Source organism: Acipenser ruthenus, chromosome 45 (assembly GCF_902713425.1).
Source record: "Acipenser ruthenus chromosome 45, fAciRut3.2 maternal haplotype, whole genome shotgun sequence".
NCBI lineage: Eukaryota > Metazoa > Chordata > Actinopteri > Acipenseriformes > Acipenseridae > Acipenser > Acipenser ruthenus.
Genome location: NC_081233.1, coordinates 9,021,107 through 9,042,056, shown reverse-complemented (window position 1 = coordinate 9,042,056; position 20,950 = coordinate 9,021,107). Strand labels below are relative to the sequence as shown.

Sequence of the window (20,950 nt, the reverse complement as noted above, 5' to 3'; positions counted from 1 at the left end):
GGTCCAGTGGTTAAAGAAAAGGGCTTGCAACCAGGAGGTCCCCGGTTCAAATCCCACCTCAGCCACTGACTCATTGTGTGACCCTGAGCAAGTCACTTAACCTCCTTGTGCTCCGTCTTTCAGGTGAGACGTAGTTGTAAGTGACTCTGCAGCTGATGCATAGTTCACACACCCTAGTCTCTGTAAGTCTCCTTGGATAAAGGCGTCTGCTAAATAAACTAATAATAATTGAAGTGAATAAAGAAAGACTCTGGATCATTCTGCGCAGAATCTGACCAATTTAGCCAATGATCTTTTAAGAATTGGTCTGTTTCTGCACAGAGATCTCCATGAATGCACCCTTAATCCCCCCATTTCACAGATGCCCGGCTCAGCTCGGTTAATCTGTAAGTGGTTCTGGAATTACAGATATTACGGAAGCACATTGCTGCCATACATAAATAAATAAATAAATAAATATTATATCCATGCAGAATGTCTGTGCTGTTAAATCAAATACATGCTGTTTGTTTTAAAGCAGATTTTTAGTTGTACCATTAATTTACTAAGAGTGTACAAACAACACGAAACTAGGATCACGACTGAACCCGTGAGCTGGATCCATACAAAAAAAAAAAAACAAAAAAAACACGAGCGAGCAGTCCGAGAGAAGTTATCCGGCAACAAACTCCCAGTCCGCAGAGGCGCTGCTTTCCTGGAAGGAGAACATTTCGGGGGACCGCTCTACTCGCGGGATGTCTGGCTCATGAACATATTTAACGTATTTCTAAAAGACGAGCCCGTTATCTATTCAGGGATACCAGGGGATGTATGAAGGGTCGTTTGTGGTTTACAAACTGTCTCTCTATATCAAAACAAACAAACAAACAAACACGCAGAACACGTTTTAAAATAAAATTAAATCTTTATTTGTACAGGTAAAACACAATGCATCCGTTTCGGATTCAAATCTTTTATACAGATGTTACAAACACTAACAGGCAGTAAAATGTAACGGAGTATGTAAAATAACTTAGTATTTAAATGCGCTTTGGAATTAAAAAAAATCACGAGAGAAATAATGAAAACCAGGATTCATGAACAAGTGAGGTCACCCCCGCCCCGCCCCGCCCCCAAAATAAAATATAAAATAAATACACAAAAATCAAGACGCATATCTGTAGAATGAGGCGTTCGGTTTGAGTTTGTACAGGCCTTCTGCAAAAGGAAAACATTTCACATCGTGGAATTCGTTATTGGAGCAACCTGGGTGCAAATCGATCAGATCTACAGGACAGAAAACACAGCAAATATCTCAGGATTATTCCCCTGAATCCAAGTGTAAAAAAAAAAAACACCCCCAAAAAATAAAGACCCAAGCGTTGTGAGGTTCATGTCAAGTAACGGCTGTGGTAGAGCAGTGCTGTAAAACTGTGGATGAAAAGTTTAATTTAAAATCCCCTCGCCACCAATGGAGTGCTGTGTGGAGGAAAGACGACTCTGAATTCAAGGGGACGTCGACTGATTCTTATTCTCTTTGATATGTTCCCTTTCCTAGGACCTACCTACTAATACAGCTACACACACACTTTCTCCACCCCTGGTTGAAGTCCTGTATAACGCTCGTATTACACTGGGGTTCACTGTGACACACACACACAGGCTGCGGTGACGAGGCGCTGGTGTCCCGTCTCACTGCAGGCTCACAGGCAGCCCGTAGACGATGGGCGCGGCTCCGATGAGGTGTTTGAGGCGCGGAGCCTCCCTCGCCCGGATCACGTGCTCCATGACCGGGGCCCCGGGCCCTGCGTCCAGCCAGTCCTGCAGCAGACTCTTGGTGAAGCGGTCAATGTCTCGATCCGTCACGTCCCACAGGTTACCCAGGACCAGGGGGCTGAGGGACAGGACAGGAGGGACATTAGAGTGGGGTGGGGGTCCAATCACAGACCTGGAGGGACATTCTTCCACGTCGGCAGGTCTAATAGCCAGTAACATGAGAGAATGAACGACTGCAGAGTCTGGATGGAGGTTCAGTTAAACCATTTAGAACAGGGTTTGGAGATCAGAGTGGAAGGGATAAAGTGTCATTCAATAGAGGTGAACAGTGACAATCGCTCTTATTAAAATCTGTTTTGGAATCTCTTTTTCCTGTGGTGGATTTGCTATGGAGCTCTTACCATCCTGCCATGAGATAGTGGAGCACGACCCCAGAGCCTTCCAGAGACCCCCGCACTGCCAGCGCCGCGCTGCTGCAGCCAAACAGCAGGGAGACTGAGTGACACCCCAACTTCATCAACACCTGGGGACTGAGGAACCGCGCGCCAGCCCCGTGCCCCGCATAGCTACGAGAGAGCGAGCGAGGGAGAGAAACTTCACTGACTGCATGTAAACTGATGATCACACACACACGCACACGCACACGCACACGCACAAGAGGACAGCTCGGAGCACTCAGTCACTGTACTCACATGTACAGGTCCCGAGTGGAGAGAGCTTCCTGGATCCTCTCCTGCGATGGAGCGCTGCCGCTCACCCCCTCCCAGCCCGGCACGCTGCAGACAAGACACAGTCATGAACATACAGAGATGCTTCACCCTGCACAATTCTCTCATTTCTGATTCACAAAAGTTGCATGAAACCTGCTGACTGATACGTTAACACATTGAATGACGCACCGCTTTGTAGTTTCCATATACTTCATGAAAAAACTGACAAATTAAAAGTGACATTACTAAATCTAACATGAAATACTGGTCCACTATTATGGATTCCGGTAGACACTTGCGATATATTTTTGTAGTTTTTTTATTACAGGATGTTAAATAAGAAGATGTTATTAGTTTTTGTTTGGTCTCAATCCTTCATTTCAGGTGATGCAAAACTTTTGGCCACAGCTCCAGTGTTTCTGCTCAGGTACTGCACCTGCAGCTCTCTGCTGCACTCTAGTGTTTCTGCTCGGGTACTGCACCTGCAGCTCTCTGCTGCACTCTAGGGTTTCTGCTCAGGTACTGCACCTGCAGCTCTCTGCTGCACTCTAGTGTTTCTGATCAGGTACTGCACCTACAGCTCTCTGCTGCCGTCTAGTGTTTCTGCACAGGTACTGCATAGGCAGCTCTCTGCTGCCCTCTAGTGTTTCTGCTCAGTTACTGCACCTACAGCTCTCTGCTGCACTCTAGTGTTTCTGATCAGGTACTGCACCTACAGCTCTCTGCTGCCCTCTAGTGTTTCTGCTCAGGTACTGCACCTGCAGCTCTCTGCTGCCCTCTAGTGTTTCTGCTCAGGTACTGCACCTACAGCTCTCTGCTGCACTCTAGTGTTTCTGCTCAGGAACTGCACAGACCAGACAGCGATTACTACACACCAGCCTTTACTGCACAGACAAGACACACAAGGGATCTGCACATTACTATACAAACCAGCCCAGGATTACATTTCCAGGTCTGGCTGGTGCGAGGAAGCAAAGGCGCTATACAGACCTGGAGAACCAGTCCCGGAACCTCTCCTCAGTGCCAGGCAGGTTGGCCTGGGGGTTCAGCACATAGAAAGCCCGGGACGGATTCACACCCTGGGTCAGAACCGAGCCGGGGCAGTGCTGGAGGAAAAGAAAGAAAGAAAGAAAGAAAGGATGGTTACAAATGCATGGTATAGTTTAGCAACCAATAGGGCTGGCAATAAGACTCCTATTGCATAGCAGTGGTCATCAGTTCCAGGTTTTCCTACCAGCTTGATTAGCCCCAGTGTGTCTAGGTAACTAGCTCAGGTGTGTGCGGTTATTAAACTCCTAGTAAAATGCAGAATGGATCACACCGCTATGCAATCGGACTCTCGCTCCCTGCATGCTGTGCTCGTCTCCTACCTCCTTTATGGCCGTGTATCCTACGAGGAAGCGGAGGGAAGGCAGCCTGGAGACGGAGCGACTCCGCAGGCTGGGAATGTTCTCCCAGGGGAGCTTCTGCAGATCCTGCAAAAACAAGCAAACAATCAAGAAATATCTGACAAATACAAAAGAGAAAATACATCCATCTCCTGGAGATCCTGCAAAAACACACACACACACACACACACACACACACACACACACACAATCAAGAAATATCTGACAAATACAAAGAAAATACATCCATCTCCTGCAGATCCTGCAAAAACACAAACACAAACAATCAAGAAATATCTGACAAATACAAAGAGAAAATAAATCCATCTCCTGGAGATCCTGCAAAAACACACAATCAATCAATAAATATCTGACAAATACAAAGAGAAAATACATCCATCTCCTGGAGATCCTGCAAAAACACACAATCAATCAATAAATATCTGACAAATACAAAGAAAATACATCCATCTCCTGGAGATCCTGCAAAAACACACAATCAATCAATAAATATCTGACAAATACAAAGAGAAAATACATCCATCTCCTCCAGTGCCGTTGCAGAATATTTCTAATTTATTATTAGAAATATAAGCAGGGATGGCAATAAGACTCCTATTGCACAGCAGTTTCACCCAGTCCAGGAATGGATCCAAATGCTATGCAACAGGAGACTTATTTCCATCCCTAAAAAACATTTAAAAAAGTGAACTGCTTCACCCAACCATTATTATTATTATTATTATTATTATTATTATTATTATTATTATTCTTCAGAGCTCACAGTTCAGTTAGTCAGGATGGGATATAGAAGCTCCTATTGCATTACAGCAAACCATTCCCTTAATTAGCAGAATCAGCACTCTGCCCCGATACCAACCGCAGAACTGAGTTTAACCATGAACTAATAATGCAGGTCGGGCACATCTTGAAGCCCTATTTTGACAGCGTCCATCTTCGTCGGAACGTCCCTTACCTTGTCCAGTATGAGGACCACGTGACCCTGGGACTCCCCGGTCCTCTCCTTCAGTCTGTCCACTGCGGCCTGGAGGGAGACACGAGCCTCGTCTGGACGAGAGCAGCAGAGACCAGTGGACAGGGAGTGGACGTCCTCAGCACTGAGCAGGTGAGAGCCAGACAGGACGGCCTGGACACAGAGGAGGAGGGGGACAGGACACAGGCTTGTGAAGTCAAACAGTTTCAAAACGATCACATTGGTCTTGTGACTCTCATTACAAATCACATCGGTGAAAGTAAATGGTTTATACACAGGACCGTGAAGATTTCAATAAATCTAAACTAAACTAGTCCTGTTTTTTATAATTTATTTCTTTCTATTTTATCTGTCGCTAGGCTTTGTCTGTGTATTATTTTCTTCTATTTGAAATTCTGTAAAGTAAATAAAGTCTGGCTTGTGGAAAGCTAGTGATCAGGAAACGCCTTCGTTATTTGGGTATGATATTTGGAGGGCGTCTTGTAATCTCTTGTAGTGATATATCTCATGAGCAGCGTGTGGGTGTCTGTGTGAATTGTGTCTATTAAAAGGACCAAGAGGGTGCCACAGCTGTAAGAGAAAAGTTACTCAAGAAAGAATGATGTAGCCACAGGTTAGGAATACAAAAGGCTTGAACTCTGGAGAAAGAAAAAAGACTCTCGTCTCTAAAATGTGCAATTCTGCGCACAGATGCCTTTTTCGTATCGCATGCGAATATTGAAGTGCAAAAAAAGCATGAGAATTAAACAGTAATTCTCGCATCAGGAGGAGAATCACAAACCAAGCCTGGCAGCAGTGGAGCCAGTTAACAGTCCAGTGACCAGCCAGTCTCTCCTCACCTTTATCAGCTCTCCGGCTCGCTGAGCCCCGCACTCTGCCAGCTGTTTCTGCAGACAGGCAGCCTGCGCAGCCACCTCGGGGTCCTTGCAGCCAGGCTGCAGGAGGCCCTTCCAGCAGCCCAGACCCTGGTCCTGCATCTCCACAAGCAGGACCTGCAGAGAGGAGCAAAAATCGAGGAGACCCAGTCTATAGAGGCGCAAGTGTCAGCAGCAACCTGGCCAAATTACACTGTGCCGTCACACAAGAGGGTTACAGTGCCTTACACACAGAGACATACTACATACAAGTCATACAGGATTCCTGCTTGACCACAGAACTACAGACCACATGTAAAACCATCTTCTAGACAAACACGTACAGGACCTGCTGAGACAGACAGACACTACAAACAGAGACAAAAGCTGAGCCACTTTCAGCTTGGAACTTGGTTTCAGGAGGCTGTAGGTTTCAGGCCCCTGCACGGCACACCAGGGGAGACTTGGGGTTTGATACAGCAGCAAGACTCAAATTAGGTCTCTTTCAAACCACTGCTTGTTCTGGAACATTTTGGTTTAAAATAGGAGTGCAAAAACCCCCCACAAAAAACAGATTTAATTGTATTCAAAAAACACAAAAGCATTCCCTGAGAGTCCTGACTGCAGCTCCCTACCTTCATCCTCTCGTCCAGCTCCCGGCGCCCCTCCCACCACTCCACCTTGTCCGTCACGTTGCTGATGACCTTCTGCTGCTCCTGAATGGAGTCGAACTCCCCCAGCATGGTGCTCACAGACACCTAGAGGAGAGACCCTTTCATTTCTCAAACAAAAGAAAAGCTTACATCTGGAACCAAAATCAGTCCTCGAGAGAGACCCCACCCTCCCCTCTATCCCAATCTAGTAGTGACCCAAGGGCAGGAGTTTAGCCAGGATGGGACAAAGACTCCCGTTGCATAGCAGTTTGGTTTTGCTATGAGTTTAAGACACACACACCTGAGCTTGTTACCTAAACACACTGGGGCTAATCAAGCTAGTAGTAAAACCTGGAACGGGTGAAACTGCTACGCAATAGGAGTCTTATTGCCATCCCTATTGGTTGCTAAACTATTCCATGCATTTGTAACCATCTGTCTCTTCCCTCTCTATGGTGACCGTGTTGCCGTCAGCGTCCTGTAGGGATCCCTTTCCTAGTCCCCAGTCTCTCTCCCCCCCCCCCCCCCCCCCCCCGCCTCTTAGTAGCTGCCTACCTGTCTGTGTGCTGTGGGGATGCGCACAGTCACAGGAGCAGAGTCCCGCTCCAGCCTGGTCAGCAGCAAAGTGTCTCCCGGTACTCCTGGATGAACAGCGACCAGCGACAGCATGCACACAGTCACGTCTACCAGCACAGCGGCACACACAGAGAGAGAGGGAGAGGTTAGGTGGTGATGGCCCTCATTGGATCGTCAGCACTATCAGTGGAGAGCTAGATGCTAGTAATTGAATAAAAAAAATCTGTACATGCAGCACTAGCAAGAATAAAAAAGGCTTGGTAGAATCAGTGGTCAACGGAACCCCCCCCCCCCCCCCCCCGTCTCCTCTCCTCCTCACCTCGCGGGATGCGTTTCTGATGCTCCAGAAACTCCCGGCAGTCCTGTTGTGGGAAGAGGGCCGGGTCGGAAGCCGGGAACTCAAATACTCTCTCCAGGGCAGAGAGGCACTGCAGGCTGGCCGCGGAGGGGCCGGAGTCCTGCAGCTTCAGATCCTGCAGCCGCTCAGACAGCTCAGTGTCTGGGGAGCACTGCTTCTTCAGTTTACTGAAACAGACAAAAAAAGATTATTAAATATTCATGCCAGGTTTTATTACAACAAGCTTGACTAGCCCCAGTGTGTATAGGTAACAAGATCAGGTGTCTTAAGTCTTAAACTCATCGTAAAACCAGGACGCCTCAATTTACCATTAAGGTTACATCCACCGTTATACAATCTCTCAACATGCATTTGAAGTATTAAATCATAGCAGCGATTCATCAGAACCCTGCTCACCGCTGCTTGCTGTGCAGGCTGCTGCTCATCTGGTGACGGGCTGTGACGGCGAGCGACTCCCCGTGCAGGAAGGCTGTGGTCTGGGGGTCCTCGTCCCCCCAGCAGAGGGCCAGGAGCCGGCAGAGGTGGGAGTAGAGGGAGCTGGGGGGGCAGGGCTGCACGGAGAGGAAGGCAGAGCGCAGGAGGGAGCGCACCCAGTCCAGGTCCAGGGGGGCTGGGGAGGGAGAGTCCACTAAGATCAGCACAGTTTCAAATTCCACCCTCGTCTACAGCAGTGCTTGTGGTCTGGCTGAAGGTGTATGTAATTACACAGGTTTAAGATATAGAGGGTAGAGAAACACTATAAAAACTCTGTCTACCATGAACAATCATTCAATTAGCCTGTTTCTCACTAGTACATTTTTAAAATAATTGTGTTAAGTTTTGTATTAAAACTAAGTTTAAATAGCTTTTTTTTATTGTGTGTAAAAGGAGAGAAAGAAAGAAAGAAAGAAAGAAAGAAAGAAAGAAAGAAAGAAAGAAATAAAGAAGGAAGAAAGAGAAAGGTGTGTAGTGCTTTGGAAACTATAGAAATGTGTATTTTATTGCAAGATCACTTAATTTCATCCTGAATTCCATTGAATGCCCCAAGCTAGCCGGACACTGGTTCACATACAGCAGGACAGAGAATCTGGTAGCTTGAATCAGCTTAGATTGTGCATATAGACGTGGCAGTTACTAGTGCACTCACCCATCGCGGTGGACAGAGCAGCGGAGGGGCAGGGGTGCAGGCTGACCCCTTTCCTCTGCTCCCCCAGAGCCAGCCCCCACCCCTCGGCCCCCAAATCCCGTCTCAGGACCTCGCACTCAGGGGAGTCCCCGAGCCCCGCTCGAACCCGGGGAGCTAAAAATACAAACAAGCACAGAGAGTGATCGCATTAGAAAACAAGAGAAGGGAGGGGTTCCTGATGGCATGAACCGTCTTGTATGAAATGAAAGTCTCCTTACCAGTGACCAGCACGCCCTCCTCATCCTCGCTCTCGGACCCGCGCAGAATCTCCACGCTCATCTCAAACTCCCCCTCCTCTTCCTCCTCTATCGTCCTCATCAGTTCCGTCTCCGGTTCCTCTGCCCTTGTCCTCCCTCTCCTCCTCCCTGCCTTCCCCACACTCTCCTCCCCGAGCCCCTGGGAGGTGGCAGCCTGCTTGGGAGGCCTGCCTCTCCTGGCCCTTCCCGTCTCCAGCGCTGGATCAGGGCAGCTTCCTTCGGACGGCACGGGGATGGTCTCTGGTTTCTCCGCTCTCCTGTGCCCCCCCCTGCTTGGCTTCTCAGAGGGCTGGTTCTCTCCCTGCCGCGTCACCCTGCCTGAGCCCCGAGCCCCCAGTTTCTTGCGCCCCGAGAGCTCGTCTGGGGCTGGCTCGTCTTTCTCTTTGTTGCCGCCCCCCTCCTCAGGGTCGCTATCATCGCTGAACATGACCTAGGAAGGAGAAGTTATTAAAACCAAATTTTATCGGTCAGTAAATCAGTGATATAGACCACTGCTTTAAATTAGGCATCTTAAAACAATTTGTGGTTGCGTGTTCCCTTTTCTCTAACTATTTTAAAGATTCAGTTAGTGGTTTGATTTCATATGTACAACAAATCAAAATATCAGAAGCAATGGGGTCAACAAACAAACAATGCAACCCCATCCCTCGTCCCGACTCACCTTAAACCTGGACTTCGCTTTCCTGGACTGCCTGGGAGCCGCAGGGACCTGTTTGAGCCTCACGTTGAGGGGCGACGAGGATTCGTCGAACACCTGGAACTGCAGCTTGGACTTCAGGCTCTGCTTGGCCGTGCTGCAGGAGCCCATCTTGGCAGAGGGGCCCCCCTTTTGTACCGGGGTGCAGGGGGCGGGGGTCGAGGAGAGGGGGGCTGGCAGCTTGACACAGAGGTGGGGGAGCTCCGGCTCATCCGAGGACGTAACCTTGACTACAGGGGGCTGTATCCTAGCTGGCTTCCTAGTCCTGGCTCTGACTTTCGTCTGCTTCTCTTTCCCCAGCGTGGTATCTTTAGTGTTTTTATTATTTTTTCCAACGCTGCTAACGGGGCTCCACACCCAAGCTTGGGAGAATATCTCCCCCACGCTGCAGTCCCGCTTGGCAGCCAAGGCGCAAATCGAGGCCACGGCTTTGGCGGTCAGCAGGCCCGCCCGGACGTGCTCCAGCTCCCTCAGCGGATTGGTGCGGGAGTCGAGGAAGGCCAGCCCGGACTCCAGCAGATCCCAGGTCCTCTTCTCAGGCTCCAGGTTCGACACCGCCAGCCCCAGGTGGATCCTGGCAGCCACGTCGTCCAGGAGACCCGCGGGCCGTCCCGTCTTGCATCCTAAAACCCGTGCCGCGGCCGCCCCAAGCCTGGCTCCCAGCGCTTCGCAACGGGACAGGCCGGCCGCCAGCAGCCTGGACGCCTCCCTGCCTTCTCCGCACCCGGCTTCCAGCTCGCCCCGAGCCGCTGCCCAGCGAACGCACACCCTGGCCAGCCTGGGGTCCGTGCAGCCTGGGCAGGGGCAGTGGGGCTGGTGGGTGAGGAGGGAGAGCCACTTGCTAGCCCTGGGTTTGAGCTCCGGGGAGGGGGAGCGGGGCTGCTCCCGGTCGACGGTGGGTCTCAGCTGGAGGGGGTGGTGCAAGAAGTCCTCATCTTGGCTCTGGCCCAGTTCCTGGCCCGGTAGTTTTTGAGGGGGAGACCCTGGCACGGCTGCCGGACGTTTCTTGGCAGCTCTGCCCTTCCTGGGTTTGATCTTGACCTCGGCTTTCTTCTCGCTTTCGCAGCCGTGATCTGGGGGGGTGGGGGGGGGGGGGGGAATCAAAAACGATACAAAACATGACCCGAGCCGCAACTCTGCAGACGGAAACGTTCAAACACGGACTCCTGGGTAACTTTAAAATCAATGGCTCAATTATTTTTTTTGCTTAACAGAACTGACCCTCACCTATGGAGAGCTTACCCCAATAAGCGCTTTGTGAGGTAGTTAAAGGGCTATCAAGTGAACGAATAAAGCAGGGAGAAGGAGAGGAGGAGGAGGAGGAGAGCGAGAGAAGAAAGGAGGGGAAGGAGAAAGAGGACAGAGGAAGACCGGACTGACCAGCACAGAGCTCCAGCAGCATTCTCGCATGCTCCAGGTCCAGAGCACACAGCTCTGCCTCGCCCCTTTGCAGCTCCAGCTCCGCTTTGGCCACCAGGAACTCTGCGTACCTGCGGGGCAGCACAGACACGTCAGCACCAGAGCTGCGGCCCAATTACAATCACAGCACAAACCAAACCCCACCTCTCCCGCCCCCTCACTCACTGTCCGAGCGCCTGCAGCTTGGAGCTCAGTCTCATGGCCTCCAAGCACATGGCTTTAGCCTCGCAGGTCGCTCCGATCCGGCTGCTGTGAGAGACAAGGCGCTGGGAGCAGAGCAGCACGTCCGCCAGCACCTGCCACTTCTTAATCAGGTTCTCTCCTGGACAGAGGGAGAGAGAGAGAGAGAGAGAGAGAGAGAGAGAGAGAGAGAGAGAGAGAGAGAGAGAGAGAGAGAGAGAGAGAGAGAGAGAGAGAGAGAGAGAGAGAGAGAGAGAGAGAGAGAGAGAGAGAGAGAGAGAGAGAGAGAGAGAGAGAGAGAGAGAGAGAGAGAGAGAGAGAGAGAGAGAGAGAGAGACAGACAGTCAGGAGGCAACATGCAGCTTGCAAAACAACCAAAAAAAGTTTACACGCTCAGGATTCTGTTATTTCAGCTGTTCCAAGAGTTGGAACGCGTACAGGAGAGAATTCATCTTGTGCAGATCAACCCCCCCCCCCCCCCCCACCCTACCCCGAAGACGTGGAAACAGTTTCCATCACAGTATGAAGATGGAATTTGATCATCTTCCCTTCTCCGGTTCTGAAGATCGGATTAGGGAATTGCTCAGAGCCTCCTGCCAGCGCTTCCCCTTCCGTCCACATTAACAAACAGATATCTGTCTTATTTAGCACTGTTTAAAAATCTACTGAATGGTACATCAGGGTGATGTTGCTGTGCACTGGGGCAGGTACCTTGGTCCACGAATTGCGTGTCCGTGCTGAGCTTGTAGGTCCCGAACACGCCGTTCCCCAGCAGAGTCACCACGATGCTGCACAGGAGCTTCCTGCCCTCCACGAGCGCCACGTCAGGAGAGCGCCACCCTGAACAGACAAGCCAGGGGTCACTCAGAACCCATTTCTTAGCAGTTTCACCCATTCCAGGTTTCAAGGGCTTGCTTAGCCCGAGTGTACAGGTAACACGCTCAGGTGTGTGTCTTCTTGAACTCATAGTAAAACCAGGAATGGATCAAACCTGCTATGCAATGGGAGGTTTATTTCCAAAAATCACTGTAAATAGACATGAAACCCAACACCAATGGCAGGGGTTACCTAGGCAGCACACAGACACAGACACACACACTGAGACAGACACACTCGCACAGACACAGACTCACACAGACACTGACACACACTTGGTGGTACGCACCGTGCACACACAGCCTCTGCCTCAGCCGGGGAGCCAGCAGTGTGCTGGGCAGGCTCAGGTAGGTTCCCAGGAGCTGCAGGGTGTTTGCCTTGAGGAAGCACCAGCTCTTTGTCTGCTTCTGAACCCCCAGATCCTGCAGCACCTGTAGCAGGTGAGACACCCCTTCCTCTACCTGAGCAGAGAGAGACTTTTACTCGCACTTTATTATCAAATTTCATTAAATCAGTACAGTAAAAAACAATCAATCTATCTTCATAACGCCCCAAAACACCATTCCCATTTTAACACTTACAAAAATATTTTAAATCAGTTACAGATTACCAGTTTGTCAGCATCGTGTATGCACCATTGCTAAGGGATGGAAATGAAGACTCCTATTCCGTAGCAGTTTCACCCATTCCAGGTTTTACTACCAGCTTGATCAGCCCGCAGTGTGTCTAGGTAACAAGCTCAGATGCATGTTATTAAACTCGTAGTAAAAAAACAGGAATGGATCAAACTGCTGTGCAACGGGAGTCTCGCTGACAAGGAGTCGAGTCGTCTGCAGTACCTGGCTGGTAGCACAGCACAGCTGGCTCCTCAGCACACTGCAGGTGAGGCTAGCCAGGGGGAAGCCTTCACTCTCGGGGTCCGCTGACTTCAAGCAAGCCTCCGCCTCCTCAAGATGAGGCTGGGGACAGACAGACAGACGCAGAGAGGAGAGAGGGAGAGAGAGAGAGAGAGAGAGAGAGGAGGTGGTGAATTTATTACCATCAACCCTAGTTCACTTACTGGAAGCTATACTGTATTTAAATATTGATCTCGCACATTGTAACCCTGTACTGCTCTGTAGCATCTGTAAATCTCCTTGGATAAAGGGTATGCCAAGTAAATACATAATGACCATGCCTTCTTGAAGCAGCAGAGCTGTGGCAGGGTACCTGAGCCAGGCTGGGGCAGTCCATCTCCAGCAGCAGTTTGGTGAGGTGGCACAGAGCGGAGACGGAGCCCAGCGGGTCCGACAGGCTCCTGGACAGACGGGACACCAGCAGGTAGCTGTCCAGGGCCTGCAGGGGCTGTGCAGAGAAGAGACACGGGAACATCTCAGGATTACACAAACACGCGATGGAGTCCAGGCGTACAATGCAAAACGATCTCAATCCTGCGATCAGACCGCTCTTGGGTTCGAGCAACAGCCTCCCGGCCTCACCTTGCCCAGCAGCCTGTAGAGAGCAGCCATGATCTGGATGGAGGAGGCGGTCTGCTTGGGGCTGCGCACCGCAGGGAGGGGGCTGCTGGAGAGCAGGGTCTTCCACAAACGCAGGGCTTCGTCCAAGGAACGGCACTGCTCTGAACACACAGGCACAGAGAGACACACAGAGACACAGAGAGAGAGAGAAGCAGATTTCAGACAGATCCTATTTGCATCACAAATGATGTTCCAGTGCTGATCTGCTACCCAAATTTAATTCTAGTTAGAAGTGATAGATACAGATAGAGATTGATACAGATAGAGATAGATATAGATAGATAGCATACACACACACACACAAAATAAATCACTAAAATTCAATTTGGTTAGAAGATTAGCACTGGAATATAACATATAAAACACACATGTAACTTAATATCCTTCTCAACTTAATAAAATAACTTAGTTCAATTACAAAGAAAATATTGCAATTTAGCAAAACAAATATTTCTGCAGCTTGCAGGCCTAGCCCAGTATTGACCACATAACACAGGGAAATAAGACCCATTCATAGCAGTGTGATCCATTCCTGCTTTCACTTTAAAATCAGGACACATCTGAGCTACACACACACACACTGTGGCTAATCAAGCTGGTAGTAAAACCTGGAATGGGTGACACTGCTGTGCAACAGGATTCTTATTCCCCTCCCTGTGTCCCTGCTGCAGTGGGTCTCCATCACCATTTGATAAGAGTCCTGTCAGGGTGTGTGTGCGTGTGTGTGTGTGCGCGTGTGCCCTCGTACCAGCCTCCGCCTCCATGCTGAATCTCTTCCCATCGTAGTCGCACTCCCCGTCCTGTCAGGGTGTGTGTGTGTGTGTGTGTGTGTGTGTGTGTGTGTGTGTGTGTGTGTGTGTGCGCGCGCTTGTACCAGCCTCCGTCTCCATGCTGAATCTCTTCCCATCGTAGCCGCACTCCCAGTCCTGTCAGGGGGTGTGTGTGTGTATGTGTGTGTGTGTGTGTGTGTGTGTGTGTGTGCGCCCTCGTACCAGCCTCCGCCTCCATGCTGAATCTCTTCCCATCGTAGCCGCACTCCCCGTCCTGCAGCTGCTCCTCATAGTTCAGGTCGTTGGGTTCGAAGGCCTCCATGCTCTTGACAGCCTGGGACTGAGCTGCCCGCAGCCTCCGGTCTCTCTCCACAGCCTCCCGGGAGAGAAAGAGGAAGGGAGACGGGGTGAGAACCAGGGTCTGGGCTCCATTCCTGTGTTTAATTCCCCAACTATTTAAAAAAAACAATTCCTCTTCCCCTTTTAAGCAATTCCAACACATCACTGCAATAATATTTCCATCTCTACAGAAAGTAATTCTCCAGATTAGTTAATCCACACGCCCCTGATCTGACTGGGTGTGAAGTAACTGAGTGGCTCAGAGCGAGAGTTTTTCCTCTCACTCGGATCACGGATGAAATCCGCTCTGCAGCTCTGAGCTGCTCAGGGGGAGCGGGACTGAGCGTGCCGTGAAGTGGGTTCTTTCACTGAGCTGCTCGCTTACTTAACGCACCTACTGCAGCAGTGTGTGAGCGTTCTTGCTGTGTCTCCACACCCCCCCTTCTCTCTCTCTCCATCTTCTCCTAGCTTACCTCCAACAGGCTGCTCTCCAGGCTGCAGATGCAGAGCCACAGGGAGGCCTGAGCTCGCTCGTCCAGCAGCCGGTCTCTGTTCGCTGGGGTCTCCGGGACGAGATCCAGCAAGCGCAGGGCCTCCCGCACAGAGTCCAGAGCAGAGCTGCAACAAGAGGACAGGAACAGCCGTCACCAGCAGCCAGGAACACTGCGGGATTTACAATTACAAAAGCAAGCATGCCAGCGACACTCCTCTCACTCCCTTTGTGAAGTCTTGCCTGTAGCACAGCACCTGCCCCAGCTCACACAGGTACACCGCTCCCTCCCTCCCTCTCACTCACCAGTCTGTCTGCTCTGTGAAGTCTTGCCTGTAGCACAGCACCTGCCCCAGTTCACACAGGTACACCTCTCCCTCTCACTCACCAGTCTGTCTGCTCTGTGAAGTCTTGCCTGTAGCACAGCACCTGCCCCAGCTCACACAGGTACACCGCTCTCTCGTGGCTCCGGCCGCTGTCCTCGTGGCAGATCTCCAGCAGGTCGCACAGCGTGTTGTACCTCTCCTGAGCCGTGTCTCCCTGCAGCGCCCGGTACGCTCGCAGCTCCTCCTCCAGCAGGGCAAGCAGGAGCTCCGGATCAGAGGCCCGGGGCCCCAGCGCGTCCTTCAGGGTCCTGCCGGAGACAGGAGGAGGTGAGAAACAGGGCACAGCTACTTAACAACATCAACACCACCGGCTGACAATCTGAAACACTGCAATGCCGGTGTGGCAGGACAGCAAGGGAGGAGCAGGCTGCTGTCAGACAGAGCCACAGACTCGTGGAGGGAGACGCAGACAGACAGACAGTCCTCACCTGAGCCTCGCGTCCTCCACCCCGCCCCGCGCTGCCTCTGCCTTCGTCCGGACCCACAGCGAGACCGGCTCGGACATGTGCTCCGTCACGCGGCCCCCCAGGGCCAGCAGCCATGAGCCCACCTGCTCCAGGGCCAGCTGGAACTGCGCCGTCTTCCTGCAGCACTGCACCGAGACCAGGAAAGCACGGTGCAGCTGGGGGGCAGGAAACAGAACATTAATACAAGTCACCATTGAAGCCTATTGGCAGAAGCTACTGCTGGTTTCACAGAGCCCGATTAGCTCTCAAACCACGGTAGACTTGTGGTTCAATACAGCAAACTTCAAAAACTAGGTCTCCCGGAACCAGGTTTCAAGCCACTGAAAAAGTGGTTTCACGTTCCCCTCGGCTTAAGGTTCAGACGGGGGTAGGATTCCCCCCTCCTTACCCTCTCCGGAGACAGATCAGGACAGCCGGGAGCCCCCAGCTTTCTGCAGAGAATCCCTGCCAGAGACAGCGCCTCCGAGTACAGCTTCAAGTTATACAGCCCGCAGGACAAGTTATTCACACAGTAGGCTGCGAGAACAAAGAAGAGAACAAAAACGGCGATGAGCGCTGTGCAGCTGCAAGGCCGACCCTTCCCTAGGGTTACCCCGCAGGACTCCTCGTGCACCAGGACAGTTCAGGGTTCTGCCGCACCTGTTTTATTGAAGTAGTCGACCTGATCCTTCTCAGAGAGGCCCTCGAGTCCGGCCAGCATGGCCTCCGCTGCAGAGCGACAGCAGCACATGACCGCCTGCAAAGACTTTGCACTCTCCAGCTGCACAGACAGACAGACAGACAGACAGAGAGAGAGAATGAGTTTTTAGACACAGCATGGGCCTCCATGCATGCATACCCCCTGATCCAGGCACACACACACAGTACCTGCGAGGAGAGCAGGCTGTCATACGCCAGGGAGAAGTAGAGCTGAAGGCTCTGGTAGCTCAGCTGCTTCAGGAGTCTGTGCTGCTCTGGATGGGTCGCAGCCATCTGCAAGAGAAAAACGGGTTAAAAACGCAAAACTAAAAACAAGAATTTAACACTCGCTCTGATCACGGATGAAATCCGCTCTGCAGCTCTGAGCTGCTCAGGGGGAGCGGGACGGAGCGTGCCGTGAAGTGGGTTCTTTCACTGAGCTGCTCGCTGAACGCACCCGCTGGCATCTGAGTACTTCACGATCACTAAACAGTGATGGAAATAAGACTCCCGTTGCATAACTGTTTGATCCATTCCTGGTTTCATAAGACACACCTGCGCTTTTTGCCTCTATTATTTCCATTCCTGAGATTACATAAGAAATATAATTTGAAGCTACTTCACAGATCATCTTAAATGCTTTTAAACCCAGAGAGAGAGAGAGAGAGAGAGAGACAGACAGAGACTCACACTGTCCATCTGTTTCTGCAGCAGCTTCAGATACTCCTCAATGAAAGCGAACAGCCTCGCGAGGTCCTGACTGCAAAGCCCTCTCCCGCTGCCCTGTCCCTCCGCCCTCTTCACCCCAGCCTCCAGGGCCCACACCACGAACTGGCACCCCTCGATGACAGCCCTGCGCTCCAGATCACAGGCAGCAGGGGGCGACAGAGAGCTCAGGGCGACGGCAGCTTCTTTAAAAGAGCCCCCGCACGCGAGGCCGTCGGACAGGGCCCGCAAGACCCTGACTCCGGACTCCAGGAGGCCCAGAGCTGCCCTGAAGCTGAGGCTGGACTTCAGCAGGAGGCCGCTGGCTTGTCTCAGATGCGTTTCTGCCTCATCCCAGCATCTCCCCCTGCAGAGCCGCTTGCAACACTGCAGGGCCACCTCCATCAACACGGTCAGCCTGCGGGAGCGCGTCGAAACAGGCCACGCCTTCGCAGCAGGGTCCAGGGGCCGGAGCAGGGAGACTTCGACCTGCCTGACCAAGAACGCGGCTTGCTCCTTGCTTAGGGGGGCCCCGCGGCCCTCGTACTCCGCCCCAGCGACCTCCGAGTGCCTGGCGGACAGAGAGAGGTAGGTGGCGCACTCCGCAGGGGGCCGGCCTGGGCCAGCGCCTTCCAGCAAGATTAAAAAGCGGACGGACCGCAGCCTGCCGGCCAGCTTGGGCCCCTCCGGAGCCCGGGAGTCGGCCTCCTTCCACAGCACGGCGAAGCAGCTCCTGGCCAGCGCCCCGTAGTCCTCAGACACCCCCGGCCCTTGCTCCCGGGCCAGCCGGCTGTAAAGGTGCTCCCCGAATCGATCCGTCAGCTCCCGGGATCCCTGCGCAGAGAGGTTGCGGACCAGGTGGTAGAGGATCTTCTCCATGTACAGTGGGGACTGCTTGGTGCCCGAGACCAGGTAGCCCCTGTAGGCCAGCTCCGCCAGCTCGGCCAGGCAGCCCAGGTGTTCAGGGTTCGAGGGCCCCGCCCCAACGTGATGGTTGCACGCCCGGAGAACGCGATCGCAGACCACGTGGTGCTCCGAGTTCTGATCTCCGGTGACTGGATCTTTCAGCACTCCGCCGAGGAATCCCTGTTAAGAGAGAAGGGTGTTGAGGACAGGAATTCTGTACTGCCAAGCCAGGGATGGGAATAAGACTCCTGTCGCAGAGCAGGTTTGATCCAGTCCAGGTTTTGCTAGAAGACACACCTGACTGAGCTGGTTACCTGTACACTGGGGCTTGTAGTAAAACCTGGAACGGGTGAAACTGCACTGCAATGGGAGTCTTGCATAGTGCTGCTGGCTGTGTGAGTGTTCTAATAGTGAAATGTAACATAAAATATAAAATTGAGAGCAGAAGGTTTTCAAAATGCTGCGAGATCTAGTGATTTTTGTTTTCAAACAGCTGAAGGGCTTTTGCTTGAAACGTCCTGAAAATAAGATTTTTTTTTTTTTTTTTAAACATTTTGTGTAGATTTTTTTAAAACCTTTTTTTCTTTCATATGCCTTCAGTTTTGCAGCTGGTTGATATGAACGGGTAACCCCTAGCCTGTTAAAAACTCTTACCTGTAACTCTCCCAGGAGACCCCTGGCTTCCTCCAGACAGCTCATCAGCTTCACATAACCTTCCACTTTGAGGTATTTCATAGTCAAGCCGAACTAGAAATACAAAAAAAAAAAAAGATCACAGTTAGAGGCTTTACAAAAAACAGCTTGTGTAACTCCATGAAAACGTCGAGAAGTTGCCCTGTCATTACTTGTCAATACTCAAAAAATAGATGTGAAACTCAACGTGGTGCAGAATTATACAAGCAGGGACTGAAGGAGGGGGGGTGAAAGCTATACAGATTCAAGATGAAATCGTAGCGCTCTTTAAATGTACCGGTACGCATGGGCACCCCTATGCTTGGTAAAGGCGTCTGCCAAATAAAGGATGTCTGTGTTTTTTTTGCTGATTTTACGTTTCAGTACTGACTGGACACGTAAAAAGAGAACACGTATACAAACTAGAAACGTTCTTCGGAATATAATGCATTCTGATCTGGTTAATTCCTTGTTGTATATAGTATTAAACCCGGCTGTTTTGTTTCAAACGTACCATAAACTACAGGCAATATTTATATCCGCTTTTTGAGTATTTAAACTGCACATACCGCCATCCGGCTGAAATGCCACTTGTATAAACCCGAGTCAAGCTTGATGTGTATAATGATGTCTCCGATTCCTCTTTCACTTCATATAAAATATAACGTGATAAATAAAAACATAAACAAATGCAACGCAACTCGACTTTTAAATCATAATAACCGCCCGAAGCCGGGCCCCGCGTCTTTAGTGCTTTCAAATATGCCTTGCAGCCAATCACAAGAAGACGCCAAACGACGTCATTCACGCTGCGTGACTAGGCCGCGCGGGGTCATGGGAAATGTAGTTCTCTGTCGTCTTCGTCCAATCGCTGTTTTGGGACGTACTTTTTAGGCACTTGTACCCTGAATATCAAAGCGTTCTTCCCACAGCGTCGCAGAAACGTTTGTCTGGAATAGGTCAGATATCGACCATGCACGAGATTTGATGAAATTCTGATTTCTAACTGTATGTGTTTTGTTTGCGATTGCTGTTGTAAAATGCAATGCATTTTAACAGTGTCGCTGCCCTGTTTGAAAGTCACGGTAGCGTAGTATTACTGGTAATAATGGGAAATAGGGGCCCCGGAATCCACCTTTGCATGCGGCCACCGCCGGACAAACGCCGCCACTGCGATGCACGGCAATTTTAAACACACAAGAATAACTGTTTCAATGATCTGCAGTGAGATAAACTAAGTGGTTTCTGAAGGGTTAAGAACGAACAGCCGCTTACACAGACAGGGTTACACGTTTTACTTTATTAGACACACATTTACGGCGTTTTTATTATTTATTCAACACCAGAGTTCACCTCCATGTGCTGTTTTGTTTCTTTTTTGAATACGCTTTCCCATACCTCTCTGTGCTTTACGTAGGATGAGTAGAAAGTGCCCACGTGTTGAAACGTCCTACCCCCCATCAAACTGAGACTATACCAGATTGGGTTTTATTGTGTATCGAATTGCAATAATGAATACAAAGCCACGTGGATAAACATAATAATTATAATGTAAAAATAAGCATTCTAATGTGGCACCGGACAGTAGGGGTCGCTGTGATGTAACTGAATAGCACAGTCTGCTGCTGCGAGTATCCACATTGTAATGGCTTTCACTGGCAGAGGAAGCAGCAACTCGACTGTTGTGTTTACTTGTGTTTCCCTTTACTGTTTTAGAACTAAAAACAACGACTGTTTCAACACACACACAAACTTTTAAGTTTCATTGTTTTAAGTGCAACATTTACAATGCTTCCTTGTGCTTTACCAGACCTCTCTGTGCTTTACAATGCTTCCCTATGCTTTACCAGACCTCTCTGTGCTTTACAATGCTTCCCTATGCTTTACTAGACCTCTCTGTGCTTTACAATGCTTCCCTATGCTTTACCAGACCTCTCTGTGCTTTACAATGCTTCCCTATGCTTTACCACACCTCTCTGTGCTTTACAATGCTTCCCTATGCTTTACCAGACCTCTCTGTGCTTTACAATGCTTCCCTATGCTTTACCAGACCTCTCTGTGCTTTACAATGCTTCCCTATGCTTTACCAGACCTCTCTGTGCTTTACAATACTTCCCTATGCTTTACCATACCTCTCT

At 50.6% G+C, this 20,950-nt stretch overlaps 1 protein-coding gene across 1 annotated transcript; it reads right to left on the bottom strand.

Moving 5' to 3' along the window:
* Positions 1-884: 884 nt before the first annotated feature.
* Positions 885-19,575, bottom strand: LOC117400942 (separin). The gene is made up of 31 exons (XM_059013015.1): positions 19,382-19,575; positions 18,795-18,887; positions 17,220-18,320; positions 16,719-16,823; positions 16,491-16,611; positions 16,240-16,367; positions 15,813-16,006; positions 15,387-15,632; positions 14,982-15,126; positions 14,392-14,545; positions 13,361-13,500; positions 13,092-13,226; positions 12,722-12,841; positions 12,172-12,343; positions 11,718-11,846; positions 10,992-11,148; positions 10,788-10,897; positions 9,372-10,480; positions 8,672-9,140; positions 8,415-8,567; positions 7,685-7,898; positions 7,250-7,455; positions 6,910-7,037; positions 6,337-6,459; positions 5,687-5,839; positions 4,830-5,000; positions 3,836-3,940; positions 3,456-3,571; positions 2,448-2,531; positions 2,157-2,321; positions 885-1,873 (listed from the first exon to the last, which is right to left on the bottom strand). Exons 1-31 carry the CDS (start codon positions 19,385-19,387, stop codon positions 1,672-1,674), a joined length of 6,654 nt encoding a protein of 2,217 aa, XP_058868998.1. The 5' UTR covers positions 19,388-19,575; the 3' UTR covers positions 885-1,671.
* Between the last annotated feature and the right edge of the window lie 1,375 nt (positions 19,576-20,950).

Bases quoted from the DNA above. Each gene is read 5' to 3' on its own strand.
- LOC117400942 (XM_059013015.1), bottom strand. The intron at 6,460-6,909 runs GTAGGCAGCTAC...TCTCTCCTCTAG, and splicing joins TCCCCACAGCACACAGACAG to GTGTCTGTGAGCACCATGCT. The intron at 2,532-3,455 runs GTCTGTATAGCG...TCTTGTCTGCAG, and splicing joins TTCCGGGACTGGTTCTCCAG to CGTGCCGGGCTGGGAGGGGG.